The following is a 24,970-nucleotide window of genomic DNA, read 5'->3' as shown; positions in this document are numbered from 1 at the left end:
TACTACGACAGTGACGACAAGTTACACATCTACGGATGGGTTAGCAACACCCACGCACGTTACTGTTTGGAAAATCTCAGTGGTGTGCAGACTACTCGGTACTCACGAAATACGATGAGAGGATGACGTATACTGCCTGCTCATGATTAAATGCAATTAAATGCATTATGCATGGGTGTGTGTATGGGCTAATTGGTTGGTTGGTGTGGTGTGGTGGGGGAGTGGGAGGTATTAGCCTTATTCAGTTCAGGCTTATCAATAAATGTCTGGTGCTTTATAACTATTTAACATCTATTTTAATAAAAAGGTCATACTTCCAAAAATCAATATTCCTTATCACTTTTGTCGTCTTTTAACTCATTAATCGAATTCTCTCTGCCGATACGTTAGAAACCGGCGTTGCCTTTGTGTTACGAGACGTTATTATGCAGTAATTCGGAAATTCGGTAAAAAAGATCTCTTTGGATATGGGAAGTAGGTGTTTATCTTGTCCTACCCCTCCCATTATCCTGGTCAATTATTACCCCCTCCGATCCCGTTCTATTGGCGTGCTCCCAGTTCGTGCACCGTATCTGTTGCAGTGATTTGCTCAATGTTCGAAGGGAAAAGAAAACATAATAAATAACAACCCTGCCGGTGTCTTCCCGTCCGAGAGATAGTCTGTGAGTCTCTAAATCGACATTTAGGTTGGACAGAGGACCACATAAACTATATGGGCGGCCATTTGGGAAGAAAAATACAACGATGAAACAAATAAACAAGAAAGAAACTTGAAAAAGAAGAAATATGCAAAATGAAACAAACAAATGTAATACCAATGTAAACATATTGAAATGCACACTTATAAAGAGAAATAAAAATCATGTAGAGAAACATATCAAACACATGCAACCGAAGGATAAACAAGGGTTCATCGGTCGAAGTCAAAATTGATCCACTTGTCATACCAAAAAGATCAATTGCCACCATAAAAACGAAGATATATTGTAAGCAAAAGAACATTGGCAAAAACGAACGCTCACACGCGAAACGAACAAGTGCTCGAGAAGAAAAAGAACAAGCGCCACCATAAAAACGAAGATGAAACATAATCAAACCAAAGGAAAAGGACATTCGCAAGAAATCAAAACGAACGTTCGCGAAACGACCGTATGGCAAGCCGTTTTACTTTTTATTCGATATTTGATGATATCATCAAATATTTGGTGATATCAGCAAATAATTGTTGATATCATCAAATCATTTGATGATATCATCAAATAATTGCTGATATCATCAATTATTTGCTGATATCACCAAATAATTGTTGATATCAGCAATTCATTTGCTGATATCAGCAATTCATTTGCTGATATCACCAATTCATTTGTTGATATCATCAAATAATTGCTGATATCAACAAATAATTGCTGATATCAACAAATATTTGCAGATATCAGCAATTATTTGGTGATATCAGCAAATGAATTGGTGATATCAGCAAATCATTTGATGATATCAGCAAATCATTTGATGATATCAACAATTATTTGCTGATATCATCAAATAATTGGTGATTTCAGCAAATCATTTGATGATATCAACAATTCCAACATATCACTAATTCATTTGCTGATATCAACAAATCAATTGGTGATATCAGTAATTGATTTAATGATATCAGCAAATGAACCGTACATATCACTAATGCATGCTTTTGTTGATATCACCAATTCATTTGTTGATATCACCAATTCATTTGATGATATCAACAAATCATTTGCTGATATCAGTAATTCAACCGTGACGATGATATCAGTAATTCAACCGTGACAGCCTGTCTTACAAGCATGCGCACACGATGTCAGTGTACTAAGCAGTACATGCAAATGACAGTGACGAGACAACAGGGTACGGGTAGCGTTACTTTCACCTTGGCGATTGCGGTAAACTTGATGAAGCACAGATCGTTATTGACAGAAGTTCTCGGATTTTGGGCGAAGTAGAGAGGCTCTTAACTGGCAATGAGAATGCTTCTGAAGCGAAAGAACGTCAAGCAAAGAGCAATTTAGAACGGATTAACGCGAGCATCGATGAGCACAGGTTCAATTCAATAGCAGCTGTGCTCGATCAGCTCCTTTCCATCGCAGACGCACAGGCACAGCCAGACGGAACGTTGCAGCCATGAGCGGCGATCATGGGGGGGGGGGGACATATTTTAGGTGGGGGATGTAGTATCTAATATCCCCCCCCAAATATTTGGTGGCATAGTTTTTTGTGTGGCTATAAATAGAAAATAATGCGTGAGATTATTTATCCAAATCCTATTTGGCGGTGGCTAAAACTTCATCCAACACATGCTGCCTGAGGTAAATGACTCTTCGTGGTCGTTTCTGTGACCTGTGACCGTATAGCATGTTGTCACTCATGATTATTATCATAATGTCTGTACATCTCTTGTGTATGAGTGTAAGTAAGTACAATCATATATATGATCCACATCGATATGGGTTCACTGGGTTTCCATTTGGCCTGTTTCCTACAAGAATTCTAACCGCAGGCACGTAGCCAAGGAGGGGGGTGGGGGCGAAGATATTTGTTGTCTTTTTTAGCGATATCGAAGTGTTATAGTAGCCGTTATAAGAGGTTTTAATATTTGTACATGCACCAATAAATTAACTGTGTCTGAATTTTCGAAAATTCCCTGACCAACATTCTTCATCATACTGCCCTCTACTCGTGCCATTTTGACCGGTCTGTTAGGGGTTGAGGGGGTTTTTCTTTATTGTTGACCATAGATGAAATTTTGTGCAACATTTATGGATATGTTTTGAAGTGAATTTATTATTCAAATTCTGAACAAATAATGGGCTTAAAACCTTGAAAAGTGGGGCTGACGGGTATTGTATAGGCCGTTACGTCGTATTACCTTCCAAAGCAATGATCCACAGAAGAAGCGATGAGGTCGAACATGATGTGTGACTGGTGACAATCTTGAAAAAGGTTATGGATGAAAAACTATTGGGAAAACTTGATTCTCAGGCCAAAGTGTACAACTTGTTGATCATTTTCAAGCCCGAGAAGTGCCATTTCCTGTGATCTGGGGGGCTATCAAAACCAGAAATTTTCTTGTATGCTGCGCGCCAACCAATGGTGTCGCTCCGCCTAGATAGTAATTCGATCGCGCCCCCCCCCCCGGGTTAGAAAATCCTGGATACACGCCTGTATGTATATATATATATATGTATACATACATATATATATATAGATACAAAATAACGAAGTGCGCGAACAATTTTTATTTGGGGGGGGGGGGATTGTTACGCGTCTGCACCCAAGTTAAAGTCCCCCGCCCAATATTTGAAACAAATTGCCGCCCCTGGTTGCAGCCACCATCGGGGAGCCAGTCTAATGGACACGTTTCCCAGCCTGTTTCTGTCGCCGACCAGGGTATACTTTTTACATTTTGGTATTTCATAATAAACTACTTAACCACCCCGGTATTATTTTTCATAGGTTTATAGGCCTGGCCTACTCGGTGCTTGTCCAACGTTTGTCCTCCCTGTCACAAGAGCATGAGTAGCGACGGTACCTCTCCCAGTGGCAGTAATAGTACTGTGTAACTTAGTCCCCTTTCCCCCTCCCGTTGATCGCTATTACCAAGGCTGAATTTAATCGCGCACCAGACGCCTTTTGGTGCCCGCTACCAGCCAAACAGCGCAAAAAGAATGCCTGTTGATGGCGCTCGTTTCTAATTCCTTTTTGTAGACGTTGGTTCGATACGCTTGAATTACTGATATCAGCAAATGAATTGTTGATATCAGCAAATGAATTGGTGATATCATCAATTCCAACATATCGCCAATTCAATTGCTGATATCAGCAAATCATTTAATGATATCACCAAATCATTTAATGATATCACCAATTCGGTTCCACATATCACTAATTAATTAGTGATATGTCGGAATTGTTGATATCAGCAAATGATTTGCTGATATCACCAATTCATTTGCTGATATCAGCAAATATTTGTTGATATCTGCAAATATTTGTTGATATCAGCAATTATTTGTTGATATCAGCAATTATTTGATGATATCAACAAATGAATTGGTGATATCAGCAAATGAATTGGTGATATCAGCAAATGAATTGCTGATATCAACAATTATTTGGTGATATCAGCAAATAATTGTTGATATCAGCAATTATTTGATGATATCATCAAATGATTTGATGATATCAACAATTATTTGCTGATATCACCAAATATTTGATGATATCATCAAATATCGAATAAAAAGTAAAACGGCTTGCCATACGACCGAACGTCTATGAACTAAAAGGATAGATACCGCTGTTTGGGTTTTCCTTTACCGTGTTGTATTACGAAATGTAGTTTTAGACATCTTGTATGCACGATACTTCTGTCCAATCACGCTGCACCGTGCTTCACATGGCCATTGAACTGTGTGGGCTAATCGTCGTGTTGTCATTATGCCCACAAGAGAATTTTTAACCGGGGCCGAGGCAGACGAGTATGGCAAGCCATGTGGGACAAACACTGCATAATATATCCGCGTATTAATTGGAATTTATACGCGTATTAATTCGAATATATACGCGTATATATTATTAGCCAATCATATGGCTTAAATATATCCGCGTATTAATTCGAATATATAAACGTATTAATTCGAATATATACACGTATTAATTCGAATATATTATACACGTATTAATTCGAATATATACACGTATTAAATAAAATACATATGGGGATTAAATCCAATATATGCACGGATTAATTAGAATATACACGAAAAATCATTTCCGCTCTTACTGTGTACATATACCAACGATAAATGTTTTGGCGGGCTCGCGAGATCGCTTCAAAAAGCGAAACTTTACACATGTAGGCTACAACACATGTATATTCGAATTAATACGCGTATATATTCGAATTAATACGCGGATATATTATGCAGTGTTTGTCCCACATGGCTTGCCATAGACGAGGGACACTGTGATACTTATTATCATAGACAGGCCTTGTCACCGTGACCAAGTACACATGGGCATGATGATATGACGCTAAGACACACAAGGGCGGCGGAAGCACTTTTAATCTGGGGGGGGGGGGGCACCGACATCAAAGGGCACTTTGCAGAAATTCGATTGGACTGATGCAGCCTTATATTTAGTACCCTTTATAAATCTTATTGTATTATCTTATTTGCGTGTACACATCACTCCATCAACGCCCCCCCCCCCCCCCCAAGGAAAATATGCATACTAGCACTGCAATATCCAATGTGCAAATTGGAAAACAAGGAACAAGTTTTGTTTTGAGACAAAATGAGGTGAAATCATGCTAGTTGCTAATGTAGGAATCTTCCGAATTAGAGTTTATTTCTTGTCAATATCTTAATAAATTTTTCCATTCGAAATAGCTTTGAGTGTGACCCACAGAACTTCATTAAAAGTCAGGGGCGCAGCCAGGATTTGCAAAGTTGTATGCACGACTATCTGAGCGGAGCGCCACCATCGGTTGGCGCGGAGCGTACAAGAAAATTGTTGGTTTTACAAACCCCTCAGATGGCTGGAAACGGCCCTTCCCGAGTGTTCATTCTGGTTGTCTGGCCTCTTGCTAACTTGAGACACGTCAATTTTTATGTAGAAAAAGGGCACATTTTTAACCTGAGGAAAAGTGGGGGGGGGGCACGTGCCCCCCGGTTCCGCCGCCGTTGCCCTCAGGGCTGTATTTACCAATCACCTCGATAATTTATTACTTACCTGCTCCTTTAAAAGGCCCATTGAAATGTGTAATAACCGAGCGTGTTTTGGGGCGTACCTTTTACATCTGTTTCCAGTGACGTGAGTAAAACAGAAATCCTGTCCTGATTCTACCTACCAAGATATGGACGCTGGCACACCTCACATTCTTAACTCCTCAGCATATATAGGACTATCAGAATGCCCAATCGTGCTTTTATAACTGGTCACCGACATAAAAAATTATTACCCTCAATTATGTTATTTCTTTTATTTTGTAAATTTCTAAACATAAGATCTCAAAATAAATAATGTCTATATATAGATGCAACCTACAATGCCTAGCTGGGAAGTGCAATTACCAAGGGCGGCGGAACCGGGGGGGCACAGGGGCACGTGCCCCCCCCCCCGGAGTCTTATGCAATCCACGTGGATCGGGTTGCTATTGTCAAAACTTCCATTATCTTTCATACGCGAAAACAATTGCTTCCAATAGTTTGCGGACATCCTTCTTAGTTGTCCCCACCATGCCTCGATTCTTTGGTTTGCAACTGAACGTCCATACAAGAAACTTTTATAGCGCCGAAATGCATCATCATGGTGCCATCGTAAAGTTACCTGTATGTCACGAACAAGAACATTCTCGGTCCCACGATCGCCACGTATTATTCTTGGCATTCCTTCTATACGTTTGACAAAATCAATGAAAAATTTTGCAATTATATGTGGATTGTTATTAGTTTTTCCAACATACAACCAGAGAATTTTTCGAGAAAATCCGTCAATCGCTGCATGAACAGCAAATCCAAATTGCTTCAGCTTATCATATCCGTCTATGTGAATGTATTCTCGACGTATTATTCGGCGACTACTCCTCAAAGCTACTCCTTCTGGATCCAAGCCACGTAGAAGAATTCGTGTTGCTTCCTGCGTCACTGGTAAGGAATAAGTTGTACGAAGACGGTGCCACATAGCTCGATAACCTAAGTTTTGACCGCTGCCAGCTAGTTCGTTTTGAAGAACTCTTAACACGTACTCATAATTCACTGCAACATTTCGTCTTCGTCGCCTGTGATGGGCAAGAATTCTACGTAATTGTCTTAAACTAATGACGATGCCGTGACGTAAGGCGAGAAAGTTCATTTTTGTGGTTGCCGTGAACAGTGGCGGAGAAACAGGGGGGGTTGGGGGGGTTTTAACCCCCCCACTTTTTGAAGAGGGGGGGTTGGCCCACACAATCAACCCCCCCTAGTTTTTGCCAGTAATGTTCTGTTATAGCCTATGTTATGTCCTCCAAATGGCATAATAAATCAAATTATTAAATTTGAAATTGTTAAAGTCATTTCAACCTTTCACCTGGTAGGCCACATCAACAATTAACGACCGAAAACCGAGTTAGAATTGACCCACACATTTTTTCTAGCCCCTTTCCCCACCTCGCGCATTGGAACTTGTAGCTCATAGCACTAACTTCACCCCACAACAGACATACACAAAATAGCGTTTTGTTGCTGTTGAATAGCTTTGGAACTGTATACACTTGCCAACTTCAACGAGGTGAAGGAAAAGAAAAAGAAGAAAGAGAGAAAAGGATGGAGTAGAAAATACGGCAAGAAAACGGGAAGAGAAAGAGGAACAGTGACAAAATTATTCGAATTTGTAAAGCAAACAGCAGATATCACATCATATCAGTGAGCATAAAAATGGCGTTCCACGATAAACAGCCTCCAAACCATGGGCGTATATACAAATGTCTACTTGGATTATTTGTCCCCTGATTTTCTTTCTGCAGACGCCCATGTATTTCTCCAAACTAAATTTCTAAGCCATGAGATCTAAAACTTAAGGAGGTTTAGGAGCATCATTAGGTCTGGGAAGTGTTATTTCCGGCGATCTGGGAGGTATATTTGCCCAAAAAAATCGTACGCTACGCGCGAACCCATGGTCGCGCTCCGCTTAGATAGTGTCATAGAACAGACACGCGTCCCCACCATTATCCAAGACTGATCTGCGCCCATTCTCAAAACTGTCGATGTGTGTAGTGTTCGGTTTCGGAAATATCTGGTATATTTTTATTTCCTCAACGAAATTTTTAGTAGCCGTCTGAATTTTCGAAAATTCCCTAACCAACATTCTTCTTCATACTTCATCATACTCGTGCAATTTTGACCCGTCTGTTTGGGTTTGAAGGAGGTTTTTCTATATCGGTTGTCCATAGATGATATTTTGTGCAACATTATGGGTATGTTTTGAAGTGAATTTATTCACGAGAATTGTGAATTTTCAAATTCTGAACAGTGGGGCTAACGTATATTGTGGGCCGCGATGAAGAATCACCTACAAAAGCAATGATCCACAGGATATGTGATGAAGTCGAACATGATGTGTGACTGGTGACAATCTTCAAAAAGGTTATAGATAAGAAAAAAAGTATTTGGAAAAAACTTGGTTCTCAGGCAAAGTGTACATATATATGGTTGGTCAGTTTCAAGCCCGAGAAGCCATTTCCGGTAATTTGGGGGTACCAAAACCAGAAATTTGCTTGTACGCTTCGCGCCAACCAATGGTGGCGCTCCGCTTAGATAGTAATACGCGCCCCCGGGTTAGTAAATCCTGCATACGCCCCTGGTTAAATGCAGCTTCTCAAGGCCTGGGCAGTGCCATTTACTGCAATCTGGGAGGCAATATTTGCCAAAAAATTCTTGTGCACTTCGCGCCAACTTATGGTGGCGCTCCACTTAGATAGTGAGCCAGCAGTTATGACTTTTTATTTCATCAATGGCCTGCAACCCCCCCACTTCTGACAAGAAATCTCCGCCACTGGCCGTGAACCCATCACTCCAGTAATGTAAAATCAAATCGTCCCGCAACAACGGTGCGCCTATTCCTAATTCGACGGCAGTGTACAATGGTGGATGTGGAGCTGATATATGCCAGGGATGAGTAGCAACAGAAACAAACATATCTATAAAATCAAGAATAAATAAAGGGGAAAATGCTCAGAAATGGTCACAATGCAAATTGGGAGGACAACGTGATCCAAGAAGAAAAAAGGAACCTGGCTAATAAAGTTGCTAAGAATTTATCACCATATACGACAGAGTCACTGCATGGTGGAGTATATCACTATAGATGATCTTTCGTTTTAAATAATTAATTTCCCGAAGACCTCGTCTTCTGACAGTATTTCCTGAAGAGTACATTATAATTACATATGATAGCAATAATCCTCATCATTATTGAGTACATAACATAGCCATTAATGGAACTACATTTACACGAGGTTGACAGTTTGGTGGAATTGTATTTTTCAAGCTAGAAGTTCTTTTAATTTATCACCTATATAGAGCACTTAATGTTTCTGCAGTTCCTTATTTCATATACATAGCGACTTTTTCTCTTGTTTCCATATGCCCAACAGATACTCACTTAAAGGAGGATAGGTAGATAAGAGAATGTCTTTAATCGGCAGAAAAAAACTGTTTATATTTGAATTTTCCTTAAAAGTGGGACGTCAATTAACTTAAGAGAAATTCAAATATAAACCGTTTTTTCTGGCGATTAAAGAAATGTCTGGTGGAAATTGCTTCTTCTGAGGCAGTTTTATTTTAAATCTTTGCAGGATGCATATTTATAGCTGATTTGGAGGGATACTGTAAAGAAAGTCTAAATGTATCTCTCAACTATACCTATCCTCCTTTAAATTGGGTCAGCACAGTCGTGTTTTCTTATTATACGAGAAGTACACATGCATATGCCTATATATCTCAATCAAGAACACTTAACTTGAGGAACTCATTAGGAATGAAGAACACTAATACAGTTTAAAAGCCTATCCTTCCAATGTTAAAAAATGTACAGTACATTTAAAACCTGACCCTTGAAAACGCACTCATCAATAGTTTGATATTATATATTCAAGAACGCATTTAAATTTAACTTACCATACATGAAGTCATCTTCGTTTGTTTTTGACGAGTCTTGAGATGAACCGTTTAAACGCGCCTCACTACAGTCAACGTACCGTAAACACAAGGTTGCAGTATTATTGTGGCAGTAAAATGTCAGTAAGCGAATATCCTGAAGAGAATTGTTGCGTTCACCAGATAACTCATCCTCTCAAAATAACATTTTGCAATATTTTGTTGCATTGCAAACTTATAAAAAGTTATCAATTGAACATTTTGCAAGAAATTGTTGCGTTCACCAGATATATTATCTCATCAAAATGACAATTTGCAATATTTGGTTGCATTGCAGACTTAGAAAAAGTCAGCATTCGAACATTTTGCAAGAAATTGTTGCGTTCACCAGATATATTATCTCATCAAAATGACAATTTGCAATATTTGGTTGCATTGCAGACTTAGAAAAAGCCAGCATTCGAACATTTTGCAAGAAACTGTTGCGTTCACCAGATATATTATCTCATCAAAATAACATTTTGATGTGTTTTGACGAGAACTAAGTTGTCAAAGTAACGATATTCTGCATTTTGTTAAGTTATTTCTTTGTGATGTGATGGCACTTATACGCTTCCGTACCTTTTGGCTACTGATCTCAGTGCTTTTGGCCTACTTGTGCACGAAAACAAGGTTACGCAATCGATACGATACGACAGTTGTTACGGTACATAGTTTCTGTGTTACCTGTACGGTATCTATTAGCCCTCACACAGTGTTGTGTTTAACTACTATACTACACGAGACTCTACAAGGAAAGCGAACGAGAAGCCATAGTTACTGTTAAATTTGCTAAGCATACTAGCCCGATTTCAAAATTCTCTGTGGGAAAAACTTCGTTACCATGTGTAAAATATTGTATTTAGTGTTATTTGGTATGGTTTGGTTACAAACTACCCATTGTTTGTGTAAGTATTAAACTTTCACTGTTTAGACAGTAGTACTAGTAGTAGTACTAGTAGTATTATATAGCCTCGTTGAACCTAGGCCTAAGGTAGTAAGAATGATACTTGATAGATTATGCGAAGTAAACTCAAACATCGTCGCAGCTTACTGTCATTTGGAAGCACTTCTGTTGATCAAACGTATGGCCAGATTTCGTCTAGCATTGTCCTTGACATTGATAGGCTCCAAAAAAAAAGTTGTTTGTGGGTTCCTCAAAAGGAAGTAGGCCTATTGGATATGCTCGGAAAACACTAAGTTTCAGCTCAGTTTTTGTGTGAAAACTTGCATATCACATATGCAAAAGAATATTCATGTAGTCCATGCATGAAGTCCCATGGTTATCATCTCACGTGCAAGTCAGAATATTTTTGCTATGTTACAAAAACTAGAAGGGCATTCAACAATTTATTTTATTATGATACAGTATAGAATTAGTTTAGATGCCAATGATCCATTCAAACCAATATAGAGCTGTCCAGGTTTATAGCCAGTGTTCACCTCTAGGCCTAAAGTAATATGAAGAACTAAGTTGTTTGCAAAAAATATAATTGAATTGATGTACATGTTTTCAAGAATGAAATAATGATTAAAAGTATTGACATTTAGGGATATGTTTTCTTCTCACATTGACCTTTCTCAGTCAGGATACCATTGTTATTTTTTTTTCAAACTAGCTGCCAAACTAATGTCCCAGACAAATTATCTTACAGTACCAATGAGTCATGTTCTTGTCTGTCAAATGTTATAAAGCTGTGTAGATATCAAGAGTAAACCTTCAGTATATATATCTTAAATATGTTCAGACACATATAGGTATTATAAGTTCAGATTTTCTAGGACATTCTTTTTCTATATTGATGGATTTTTACAAAATGTAAAACCAAAATATATATTTATCTTTTCGGTAGTTCCAACAGTTGTAATAAATACATCGAAGAAAAAATAAACCAACTTTCAACATTCGGCCATCTGGCTGTACTCCAATTTGAGCACAGAAAGGCAAATAGTTCAAAGTAACATTACCTCAACCATTCTGATTGTACATAAGGGGTATTGCTTTTTAATTTTAAATCCGAGACCAGTGTACTGTGGTTACCCTTCAAAATAATTTTCTCACAAAAAAGGCGGGTAAAACCTGTAAGCTAGCCCTCCCTCTAGACCACAACAACCTTTCTTCCATCATTTAAAAAATGAGGACAAGATGTTGACATGTTTGGGGATGTTATAGTGTAACAAGGACTGGAATTAAAAAATTACTGAACTATAATCCTGGAATATTGTGAAATTATATATTTTTAGATAGGCAGACCTTAGTCCGTTTACGGGTAGTAACATTTAAGAATATTAGTGAATAATTGAAGTATTTATATTGAAATTACCAATTTTGGAAAATCCCTGGTACACCTGCACCAAAGCATGTGATGAGAAGGAAGTACTTGCAGACCTAATCTAGCTCCAGTGCATAAGCTGCAATTCTTTGTTCTAGAAGCTATCAGCTCGTAAATCATTAAACCGTTTGCACTACACAAACTGCTCAAAAGGTACACTAAATGCATAGAGTACTGGCTACACAATGTGACACCCTGATAACATGTACTGTACCACACAAAAAAGTGAGTCTACACGTACAGTATGCATGCTGCAAGTGCCCTTCACTAACATATCCTGAAGAAACTGCTGAACAGCACGTACTGCAAAAAGAAAACTGTTAAATTCAAATAAATGATTTTTGCTCTACATCTTCGTAATGTCAAAATTCACCCATTTTGGATAGCAATTTGCTATTTGAATGCCAGCTAAATTTTTTGCCCTGACCAATAAAGGTAATTAGCCCAACTTTGCATTGTCAACAGTACTAGGTGGAAGAACTTATTGTAAAAGAGCTGCATTCCATTTGCATGCAACCCTTGATTGGATTGAATATGAAATACTGTAAACTGAGTTATCGAATTAGTGAGTTCATTTGAAAGGATTTGATAGTATTCTCCCAGGATTGGCTGAGCTTTGGACAGAGAATTGCCATCCATAAAATCAACTCCCCGAACTGCAATCTTAGAAACAGTTTTGAGGATGAATAATTAATTATAACTGTTTTAACTGTTGATTTAATATCTTCAGGTAAGCTAATTATGATATTACACAATTCTTACATTTTGATCATGCAAGTTTATTCATGTGTGATATTACCTCCCTCCCCCGTCTCGACTGGTAGTCTTAAAGGAGTGCTTGTGTTCGCAAGGGTTGGGGGTCAGGGGAAGGAATGAAGTCTTAGCAAAAAGCAGGTCTACATAAAATTGGAACTTACTGGTTTAAACTTGAGGTTAAGATACACAACTTTCTTGTAGAATGATACTTTGAACACAAGTGAGTAACATTTATTCTGTGGCGTTATAGTCCGAATTTGTAGACCTGTAATTCTCTGGGTAGTTGTTGTTCTTTAAATTTAAATTCTCTTCCATAAAGGTTTATACTTGCTCTGCCATTTCTGTTCTTTTCTTTCTCTCTTCAGCAAAAGAACACCCAAGATATCAGATATTAGGGGACAGTGATAGTCTCAATAGAAGGTTTGCCCGACAATCTGCCTCTCCCGATGTCGAAGAAATTATAGAAACTGTAAGTTTGATATCCCAAATCGGTTGAGCTAACCGGATTATAGGACAACAGAAAAATATGATAGCTTAGTGTTGTCCTGCACCGGAATAGTCCTTTTCTCTGCAGCAATGTTACTTTAAGTAAGTTAAGTAACATAACTTACATAATTGTGTATATTTCCTATGAGTTGTAACTTGTGTCAGTGTGTGTCAGGTAGAAAGTGCTTCCTTGTGATTTTAGAAGCATCCGAAGTACATATAACCTACAGTATATATATATATATATACTGTGTACCTATATTACCACTGTAGGAGAGTCACATTAAACATATTATGTCATTCATGAACGTATATTATTTTGACTTGAATAAAACTGAAAACTTTTCAAGATTGCTCAATGGTCTCATTAAAGGTATTGAGATATTTCCCTTAGTGAGGTCAGCACTCACTTGGTTAAATTGAGGGGGAAGGATAGTGGGGTTAGAATGGTCAGAGGTCTTTTGAGAAGGATAATAAATTTACCTGTTTATTATTTGGAAGTTATGTATTTTGTCAATTTATACTACATGACAAAAAAAGACTAGGTGAAGTTTACTAACAAAACATTCTAGTTTACAAGACAAAGAACACACATGTAGCTCTAACTGCGGTGGATAACGTAACAGCTGAGGCTGAGCAAAATGATGAGACAACTTGCCATTTTGAGCTACTGTATGCCAAAAAAAACAAAAAACGATCAAGTGTGTTTCTTTAAATACACAAATTTTGGTTGCAAGTGTCCTGATGTAAACATTTAAAGCATCTTGCTGTATTGATTTTGATTCATATTCATGAGGAGACATTCTTTACCATAATTCATTATTGATGCATTTCATTAAAAGGATACTCCAAGCCCAAATTTCCCTCTGATATATTTTAGAGAAGTAAAATCTAAGCATGCTGGTGAAACTTCCACTCAATTCCAATGTACCGTTTCCGAGATATTAGCAATTGAATTTTTCTAATTTTCCACCAATTTCACCAAAAGTGGACTTAGAGCAAACAGGTGTAATTTAATTGTTGCACACTGACAACAGAGTGCTTTGTTTTACTTTATTTTCTAGTATATTCTTTTCACCTTGAAATGGATAGGTGGCTACTGTAGTTTGCCTTAAGGGATTTTGAAGTGCACATGAAACCAATGCATGTGGTGTAGATACAATTGTGAATGTAACAAATTTTGGAATAGAAAAGTAGATGCAAATTTTAAAATAAAAATAAAACATTATCTGTAACTGTGCAACAATAACATCACACCTGTTTGCTACAAGTTCACTTAAGCTATGAAAAATGAAAACTTAAATGGTTAATATCTCAACAACCAAACATAGGAATTGAATGCAAATTTCACCAGAATGCTTAGTTCATGTTCTTCTTGTACTTGTCAAACAGTCATTTGGGTCTGGGCTATCCTTACAACTGAATAGACAAACCTCAAATACTGTGAGGACAATGACCATGCAAGTGATACACATAGTATTCTGGTAGTCGTAGTAGTCTATAATCAGTGTTAATTGATAGGACCTCATCAACTTATCTAAAATGTATATTGGTTTTGCTAATTATTATCTTGAACAGCTGCTGTTAGGAACTTAAGATGTTTACAGTAAAACAAAGATTAAATATAAAAAACCAATTAAAGCAGATAAAGTTTGTGTCTTCTGGGAAAGGGTTTATTATTATAGTCTGTACTATACTATAGTTTCTCATACTTATTTATATTTAAACATTGACTATGATTTAATCTATTAACTATTTACATACTTCTGAATTTGTTCTGGACTATATGCGTTTTAGTTTTTAGTATCGTTTAGTACAGGTGTGTTTTTTAAATTGTTGCTTTTGGCTTTTACATGTTTTTGCAGTATTGGTTCTATATATTTACCATTTTGGTTTTGTTACTATTTGTTTTTAGGTTTTACATTTGTAAAGCGCTTTGAGCAGCTTTGCTGATTATGCGCTATATAAATATTACCAATTATTATTATAGACTCTGTAGTTTTGTGCTGCGTAAACAAATCACAGCATAAGTGATATTTATGTTTAAACTCTTCGGTTTCCTTTAACCCCGCTGCACATTTCCTGACCGATCGCGACCCGTCTCAACCATCGCCCGTCTTTACGTGGAAAACCGTGGATGGTTGGGCAGTGTGCTTGTGCTTAAGACTACATGGCTGATCAAGATTTTTAAAGTTTTACGTGATATCGGCTCAGTCGGGGAAAAAGGAACACGAAGTGTTATCCCTTCTGCGGCAGTTCGCGACAGAAACTGTCCAACCTTAACAACAAATGAAACCAACCATTGGAAAGTAATTGTACATGTAGACTTAAACGAGCACAGGTCGTTAACAGAAGGCAGTCATTGTTATGTGGCTATTAGTGGCGGAGGGAGGGGGGTGTTTTGGGCCAGTTGTTAAATTATGGAGTCATTACAACCATCCAATAATAGATCAGGACTCGGGACAGTTGAGTTGAGTCAGGTCCCAGTCAGTCGGTCAGCCCTTCCTTTACAGACTTTAAAGCTGTATACTGTATATTAATGTTTTGTCAACTTGGTTTTTTTACTGTCTGTAAAGTTACCAGCTATGAATTTACTGTTTGTTTGTTTGTTTCTCCAGGACTTTCACAACTACTATAATTCTAGTTACTATGCCTCCAGACCAGACTATTTCATTGATTTAGAACGGGAGGAAGATGAATTCACGACTATCACTCACGTTGGACTCTCATCAGCCCACTTGAGAGCGGCAGTAAGAGTTTCAATTTATTCTTCTTTTTTTTTCCAGAAAAAAAATCTATTCCATTTAATTGTATTATTTCAAAGGTTATACAATGTAGGGGCAGGTATGTTGGCCCCTATCCCTATGCCTCTGAAGAGAAAAGGGGAGCATTTCCCTAGTCATTTCCCAAGTGGAAAATATATTTTTGAGATATTTCAGTTTCAAACTGATCGATCCCCTTTGGATAATTTACAAGAACATACAGTAATGGTCAATATGACCACACATGAATTTACGAATGTTGAAAACTACTTCCAGTTGTCATTGCCCCACGGTCCATAAAGTTCATCAGTAATTTATTTCCATGTCCTCGCTTACCTGTCTCCTCACAACCTCACCGCACTCTGTCTGCACCGTGCCTAGAGTGAACAGGGTAATATTTTTAGTGCTGTACACTCTCTACGACCGGTCACCAATGGTCCGTGAGCAGGTTCCTTCTCGTTCTACCACCCAAAGTGCTCTGAAAGTTTTCTCGTTTCACACGGTCCGTTTGAATCCTAAGGAACTGACCAGTAAACCCACAGTTAGTATGCTAAAAGCCATTCAGTGTTTTTGAAAGTACTCTCCCAGAGGTCTCAGTGAGGTTAAAGTTTTTCGCCCGACGGTGGTGGTAAACTGCTTCTTGAACTTGTAAACATGATATACTGTACCATTACTTTACTGTCTAGCATATTTGGGGGCAATATCGATCACCTTCAACATTAAGTGATGTTACTAGCCAACCTATCAACTGTATTGTCTACTTGCCAACCTATCTACTGGATGTCTACTGGTGGTGAATTTTGCAGCATTTCTTACAACCGTTGCTTGTATCATCCAACAGAAGGCCACACTCATTTTGAAAATCTCTAGTTCCAACAAAGGAATCTCCTGTACTTGTGGTTTATAATACACAGCCTCATTGAATTAACAATAAACAATGGCTTCAAATTTTTTGCTCAGGTGGTCACTATTGAGAACACTGGATATTTATACCAGTTGAGGGAAACAGCAAATACTATAAACATAGTGCTAGTCTTTTTGTCTGTCTTTTTCGAGACTAGATTATATCGAGGTGCAGTTAAAATTGAAAATTTGCTCTCGGTTGTGAACGCAGCTTAACAAGTGACCCTAGTGGAACCGTTTCAGACTAGTGTGCTGACTACATAACCACCACTATGATCTCTGTTTGTACCATATGATGTCTCAATGAACCACCACAAACTACCAAATATTACTATATATTCATATCAAAATTAATATATCAAGTTGATCAACCTTTAAGACACCATTTCGTCGACAAGTGAAGAAGTTTGTCAGCAAGAGATTAATAATTCCAGTGGATTCCCAAATCTTATAATATGCCCAGAAGCTATTCTATTATCAGTGTTAATCTTATAATGTAAAGTACAAATTGGAAGATCTTGAGATTTTCAACTCTTACGTCATTACTTCAAATGAAACAGTACTGATCAAGTGGACTACGTTGCTGTGGGATTTTAGTAATCCAATTTAACTGAAACATACACCGAAGTCAATTCGAAAAGCTGATTCAGGAGAGAGAACGAGAGAGAGATAGTCAGCAATTTGGCCTTGGAAAATATTTAAAATTGACTTTCCTACTCTCTCAGCAGTTTTTACAGTGGAAGCGCTCGTTTGGGTGACAAAGATAGTTTGGGTCGTTAAAATATATGTTGCCGATATTTTTGCTCTACAGTTAACATGTCAGATCTCACGTGTATACTGTTTGGATATCATAAATCACATTTTATGTGCAGTACAGTTGACAGCAATGTGTGCGAAGCGTAAAACTACACACTTTGAACTTATCTCTTTGTGTTCACTATGCTCATTAACCTGTCTGTATTCTGTGCGTTTTTTTGTCCCTTCTGTTACTGTTACTTGTCATTTAGCCTTTGAAGAAGATCCTGCTAGGATCGAAACGTCAGGCCAACTTACTTTTACACATTCTCCTACACAGGCTCTCTTGTGGATAAGCAGTTTGCTAACAGTTTTATTTTATTTTGACACTTTTCAGAATTACTAATGTCAAAGGTCAACGATGATAGCATAGTAAAGCTGGTGTAGTTGAACTGTCCTACAAATTCACAAATTCCATACCCATAAAAACAGGGAATTTGCATTTCAAAAGCTTTTTGTAACATTCTGTAACAGGATAAGAGAGCTCTTTGTCATCCTTGAGTCACCACTTGGAATTCTATACTTATGTTTGGTTTATATATCTCCATTGTTGTGCTCAACAATGAATAACTTGTAGTGTAATGGTGATAAGGGTATAGTATCAGAGTAAACAACACTTTATCTCGGACTTGCAGCAGTGTTTTGTACTTGACATATCAAGTAACTGGTTACTTCTGCTCAAATATCCAAAGAGAAACTGTTACCACATGTATACCATATGCTGGGACAGTGGTCTTATTGTAGTAAATAATTAAACATGCAGGGCTGATTAAAGCCGCACTTTGAGGTTAGTATATAAATAAGCCATGTTATGTTCACAACACACTTGGTTCCCCTAAATCTAGTTAATTAATTAATGCCAGGCATATAATTTCACACAATTTTAAGCCCTTACTAAAACTTGCCAACTGGTGCTTATAAAATGATCATTACTTCTCAGACCCCATGGTCAATTTTCAGCATTGAAACAAGATGGTTTACATTACACTCTGCTTTGTAATTCCACCAACCTGGCTTGTCCCCTCCCCATCCCCCCACCCCCCAATGTCACAGACAGACTGTGCTGGTATCAAACCCAGCACTCCCAATCAACAAACAAGAAGTTGAGTTTTCAGTTCTTACTGGAAGACAAGGCATAAAGCTGTGTGAGATTGCAGCTCTGTTGATAATGCGTACTAAATGTCAAACTTATGTGCATAACAAGGTGCTACAGTTTTAGTTTAGTTTTCAGTTTCCTTTATTCCAGTATAAATAGCATAAAATACAATTTATAAATAGGAGAGTATGCAAAGTCATGATCCATAAATTACAATAAAAAGAAAAGTGATTAATGGCAATCAAAGAAATAATAAAAAAAAATAAATAAAAAAAGACATTTAAAAGGTAAATAACACTATCAACAGGTTTCAAAAATGACCAAGTCCAACACTGACCCTTGGCCAAACCTTAGCTGTGTTTACAAGCTAAGGAACATAAACTATGTTGTTAATGTCATAACAATGATCTCGTGGTAGCGTTGGTTTCGGCATCAAAGCTGTTAACATGCTACATTGAAAACTTGAGAATCTGGAAAACAGAGAGAAAGTAAAAGGTTTCCGGGACCTTGAGCACCCTTCCAGCCCCTTGAGCACCCTTCCTGCACCTTGAGCACCCTTCCGGGTGGAATATACACGCATTATAATCACCATTGTTATTATTATTATTAAGGTTGACTTCACATATTCGCAAAATGCCAGCTCCCAGACATGACTTTTGCGACCGGGATAACTCCCAAACGGAGCAAGATTTGTCTTAAATGTTTAGGGGAGTTGTTCTAATTCACAAAGGTCTCTATCATGCTTAGCTAAAAGATCATGGTTTGATTTGTGACATTCCTATAACTGTTAAACCCTGTGTTAAAGAAAATTTTGTAACCCCACAAGTTTGATGTATTTTATACCTTGTCTCATTTTCAAACCTTATGCCTAGTTTTTATCATTTGTGTTACAATGTCAGCGGCCCAAAGTAACCGATTTTCTTCTCAGGTGTACCTGGTCTTTCCTTGAAACAGTTGAATTTATTTGATTCTGCTAGATTCCTGCTAGATTGTAGAGCTCTTAGTTTATATCCAATATGCCGAGCTCTAACTTGCTCCTTGCAAGAAACCAAATGTAATTACTGATAACAATTCAAGACAACCCTCAAGTGATAAATTAGTAAAATTTTCATTATAATATTTTGCTTTGAATATCGATTATGTTCTTAAACAATATCCGCATAATAAAGATGAATGTGTTTGGTTTCTCACTCATGGTAATATTGTTTCACAAGTTTGCTAAAGGTATTGCCACCTTAAAACCTGACATTTCCATGTAATGAATAGTATACCATACCCCTTGCATGACAGCATTTTTATAAGCTACTGTGTGTGGAAAGCCTTCAATTATCTGCAATGAGTGCTTAAGAAGTGTTTGTGAATTAATATAATTGCAAACAATTTTTAAATGGACACACGATCAGAAGAAGGGTTCCTCTTTAACTGGCCATACAGGTGTCAGGATTCTGCTGTTTCAGCATACTTCAGCTCATATAAAGCAGCAATTTAAATGTGACACACACAGTTATCATATATAATATGGTACAGTACACATGATGCTATGCTGTAAATTGCTGTAGAGACTACTGTAGGTATGCCATGCAATCTTGAGTGTATATAATTACTGTATTTGCACAGGTTTGACGACCACTCAATCCTCTGTCCAGCATCTATGGCTTACGTGCAGCACACGTTATATTCCACTGTTAATGATTTATTGATACAGAGGTTAATCGTATATCCCACACCTTACAGGTATATCTATATCCATGGAGGTAAAACATGCTATATCAACAGTGTTACAACTTACAAGACAGTCTGTTGCAATTCACACTGCAGTGAGCGGGCTCAAATTAATGTTTTACCGTATGTACTGTACAGTACTGTAGTTAATAAGCCTGCAAGTGACACAGTTTACAGATTAGTGTAAATCCATGCTTATGGTAGTAAAGTTGACTTATATCATATTTTGCTGTCCACAATTAAGCCCCACAAAGTTTAATAGACAGTTTCGGTTTTAGGTTCCATATACTACTGTATAGATAGTTGCTTTAGACTGGCATACATTGTGTGGCTAATATTTGAATGTCTTAACAGTACGGACTTCATTTCCATGAATTGTAAGTCAAAGTTTTTTTTTTTTAATAAAATATACAAACAATTTTTTTTAAAGTGCATTTTAAGGATTTGATCAAACATTTGGAACTCATGGCTCTATACATTTCTTCTGAAAGGAGTGTGCAATGTACCATGGTATAATTTAATGTATATTGTGAAACTTTGATGTATTGACCTAATTTTCTCATCGTTTCATAGTTTGAATTTTGGCTATTTATACAGTAGATAGCCTTTAGCTATTTACCAGTAAAAGGATCCCTGTCTGTCTTTCAAGTTTTTAAGCCTTGTACATACATGTCACAAACTTGGAACCCCAAATTCACAACTACATTACACCTTAATTGGAAGCAAAGTAAGACTTTGTACTGTAGCTACTGTAATTGGCATCTGTCATAACAAATAATTTTTTTATTATGGCAAGAAAAAGTGTCTTTGGAAGCTCTCCTAATTATGTGAATCCCAAAACTGCACAGGTATATATATATATATATATATATATATATAATTGAAATTGTAGTGAGATCGAAAATCAAGAACAGTGAAAAAACTTCCAGCCTCCAGCGGGATTCGAACCAGGGCCTCCCGCTTTATATGCGGACAACCCAACCACTATAGGCTATGGACGCTGATTGTATGTCCAGAGGTTTGAAACCGGTAAGGAAGGTCGTACAGTAATTCCACTGTAGGTGTTTTCACCTGTATCAAACAATGCTACAGTAGTTCTGTTTTGGTGACATATTTTGCCTTACTCTACAGATCAAACATGATGCTAACCAACTCGAAATCATTGTGTATATAGTGACAGTTTAACTTTAATCTGAGCTATCTTTATTGAGATATCACTCTAGTGATGTGATAGCTCAGACCACTACATTATAATTCAGTGTTTGGCATCATTTACAATACCTGAGAATTTATTTTGCAAAAAAAACAAAACATGATGGTTTACAAGACAATAACTTACTTCCTAATCCTTGGGTTATAGTGTTTTTTCCTTGCTTTGATTTCCAACAAAGATCTCAAAATATCCCACAGTTTTTACTATTTAACTACGGTATCCCCCCCCCCCCCCCCTCCCATCCCACATCTCTATCATTCATCCCTTTGGACAAGGAGTTTGCTATCAGATACAGCTGCACAACAAAACCAACTGTATAGTGTACTCTTTGAGTGTTATCTGCCAAGTTAAGGCTAACTGCATTTGTTAGCATCCATGTATTCTTGTAATACAGTAGGACTTATTATAGCTTAGCATCAAGCTATGACAGGGGATGCATAAATCAACACAAGTAGAGTAGAGTAAGATTTCCTGACATATTATGATATATAGAGAGTTCAAACACTAGTATTTATAATGTATTCTGATAAAGATGAACAAAAGTACAGTACTGTGTAATGAAGTAAAATGCAAAATACCAAAGTAAAGTACTGTATAAGAGTAAAATGTAAAGCAAGTATATCAGGAAGAGGAAGCTGGAGTAACTCTTCTAACTGTCTGGAGAAAGCTTCCCTGCATCTATTTATAGTCTCCAGCAAACAAAGCTTTAAGAATAAACCCCTGACCACACACAACAGCCAACAAAAGAAGCACCAGTGGGAAATAAGCTAAAGTAGTGATTCTCGGCCAACTGAACCTGGATGAGACCCCCAAGACCAGATGAACAGGAAGGACAGACCCTATTGTGTCGTTAGTTTAGTCAGCTAATCAAAGCCACACTCTAATGTCTGATGACCAGGAGAAAGTAAAAGAGTGGTCAGTCTGAATTGATGTCATAAAGCCATGAATAATTTATAATAATTAAGAATTTCAGTTCAGTGGTTCCCCCACCCCCTCCCCCCCAACCCACCCCTTTCTCAATATTACACAGATATCTCACAACTGGATTCAACCCTGTCTTAACAGGCTGTGAATGTTTCATGCTGAGTGAATCATGATGCTCAATTTTGCACAAACTTTGCTTTGAGTGCTCCTTCTCATCAATATTAAATCGAATGTACTTCCTGCACCAAGTATTATTAGAACCTATAGGCAAACAGGTTTTATTGCCAGTGTAGGTGCTCCCAGTGCGTGAAGACAAGATATTGTAACATTTGAAGTTATACAAGCTGGAATTATATAAATATACTGTATTGCATATCAAGTTTTGTGTATACTTGTACAAGGTCTTTTGACACACTGAAAATATGGGTGGAAACAGGAGGAAACAATTTTGCTTTCATTAAGGAAAACAGTTTTAAAAATAACAGTTTTAAATTTCCTTGTCAGTTTTTCCTCAATATTTTGCATATTGAGAAAAAAAATATAACTAAAAAATTAATTAACCACAATATATATGGATTGTTCTTTAGACCTGTGGATTCTGCAACATCAATTAAAAACTTTATGCATCAAATCGTTTTGTTTTTTAATAAGTTTTTCCACAATCATTTTGAATTGACATGCCGTGAACAGTTTCAAAGTATAAGTCGGTCACAGAAGTTTGCTACAAATTTGAATTTTGAAGTGCAAATACATTTACTGGCTAAAATTGGATATTGAATCAGTGTGACCACAGGAATTACGTTCTCAGAAGAGCATATGATTTGAAATCCTGAGGTTTGACCATTTGTTAGATTCCCATCCGAGCGAAAATTTTCTTTTGCTTTTTCATAGTTCTTGATAAGGAAGGACTTTAGCAGGTTGCCTCAATTTCCATGTATGCAAATTAGGCTAGGCTGCTCTAATTACTTTGGAAGGAGACTAATCATATACTGTAGCATTAAAAGGGGTTATAAATGTTTTGAAAAGTAAAACATGTTTGTATTATAACTTTAAACATAATCTGTGATTTTAAATTAAATGCAACAAGCAAAAAAGACATCTGTGGTATTTTGTAACCTATTGATAGCAATCGAGGATTACTTCTGCACCATGTTGAAGCCTGGGTCACCGGTTATGGGGAGGGGGGAGGGTTGGGTTGGCGTCTACAACATCACTGCAGCCGGGCTGGGTAAGCATGTGATATTTTGTGCTCCGCATTTTCACACCATGGGCCCTGCCGGTCTGCAGAAATTAATCTCTGTTGTTTGATATTAACGTAGGCTAGCAGCATGGGATTCCGGCAGCTTTCCTATGGAGATCTGAGATAATTGCCAGGTTTCTGCATAACACTCATACTGGGTACTGAGAATAATTTTGTTTACCACCGGATAAGCACTGTCTGCCTCTGTTTACATTTCCAGTTCATTATGTGTTTAATAAATTGAAATTGATAAGTAATATTTACCAAAGAATTTCTTCTGTAGATAAGACATCCAATTTAACTCACAATATTAGCTTTGGATTTATTTGCCTAACCGCGATTGAGAAGAATGGGTGTATCGTATCATTATCATTTGTTCAAAAATGTATGAAAATAACGTATCTGCAACATAAGAATATAGTTCCCAAAATGTGAAGGTGATGGCAATTTGGAAAGTTAGTGTAGGAAGTGTGATACTGTAATTGTGAAATTTTGGTAGGGGTGTTCAGTCTGTAGAGAGAAAGTTACCACAGATCTTGCACAGATGCAAAAAAAAAGAACTTACTAATTTAGGTATTATAGTACTAAGAACGCCTAGCCCATTTGCCCCATATTCAGTATATTTATTGTGTGTGATATTCTCATTCAATATCTGTCGAAATTTTTCGTAAAGCTCTATTTGTTTTCAAGATATACACATTTGAAGTTTTGATAAATCTGAGAAACTCATAAAGTATGTGCAAACAATGACATGGAGTGTTGCGATCATCAGCATAACTTATTTAAGCCCTTAACAAATTAACCGCTAATTACAAACCCACATATATCATTTGAATAATGTGATGAACACCTTCTTTTCAAAGAAGACAATAAAATATGTCAAGAAATTGCCCTAGGCCACAAACCTCTATACAGTGTCCTTGAAACGACGGTTGTTAAAACAAAGGGATACCATAACAGAAAATTAGGCAGTCACTCCCTGCAGTACATCATCAATGTGCATAATTAGCGAATGTTTATT

General features: G+C 37.3%; 1 protein-coding gene across 2 annotated transcripts in view; it reads left to right on the top strand.

Annotated features, from left to right (window-relative positions):
- The first annotated feature begins 10,355 nt into the window (after positions 1-10,355).
- Positions 10,356-24,970, top strand: part of LOC139958385 (plexin domain-containing protein 2-like) — a 57,256-nt gene continuing 42,641 nt past the window's right edge. For both annotated transcript variants that reach the window (XM_071955431.1, XM_071955430.1), the window contains exons 1-3: positions 10,356-10,627; positions 13,174-13,277; positions 15,913-16,044. In XM_071955431.1, the coding sequence (XP_071811532.1) occupies positions 10,564-10,627; positions 13,174-13,277; positions 15,913-16,044 (300 nt within the window). In that variant the 5' untranslated portion in view covers positions 10,356-10,563. The remainder of the gene's footprint in view (positions 10,628-13,173; positions 13,278-15,912; positions 16,045-24,970) is intronic.

The sequence above is a fragment of the Apostichopus japonicus genome, chromosome 18 (genome assembly GCF_037975245.1).
Source record: "Apostichopus japonicus isolate 1M-3 chromosome 18, ASM3797524v1, whole genome shotgun sequence".
NCBI classification, from domain to species: domain Eukaryota; kingdom Metazoa; phylum Echinodermata; class Holothuroidea; order Aspidochirotida; family Stichopodidae; genus Apostichopus; species Apostichopus japonicus.
The sequence above is the reverse complement of the archived record's forward strand: the minus strand, read 5'-3'. Positions and strand labels throughout refer to the sequence as shown.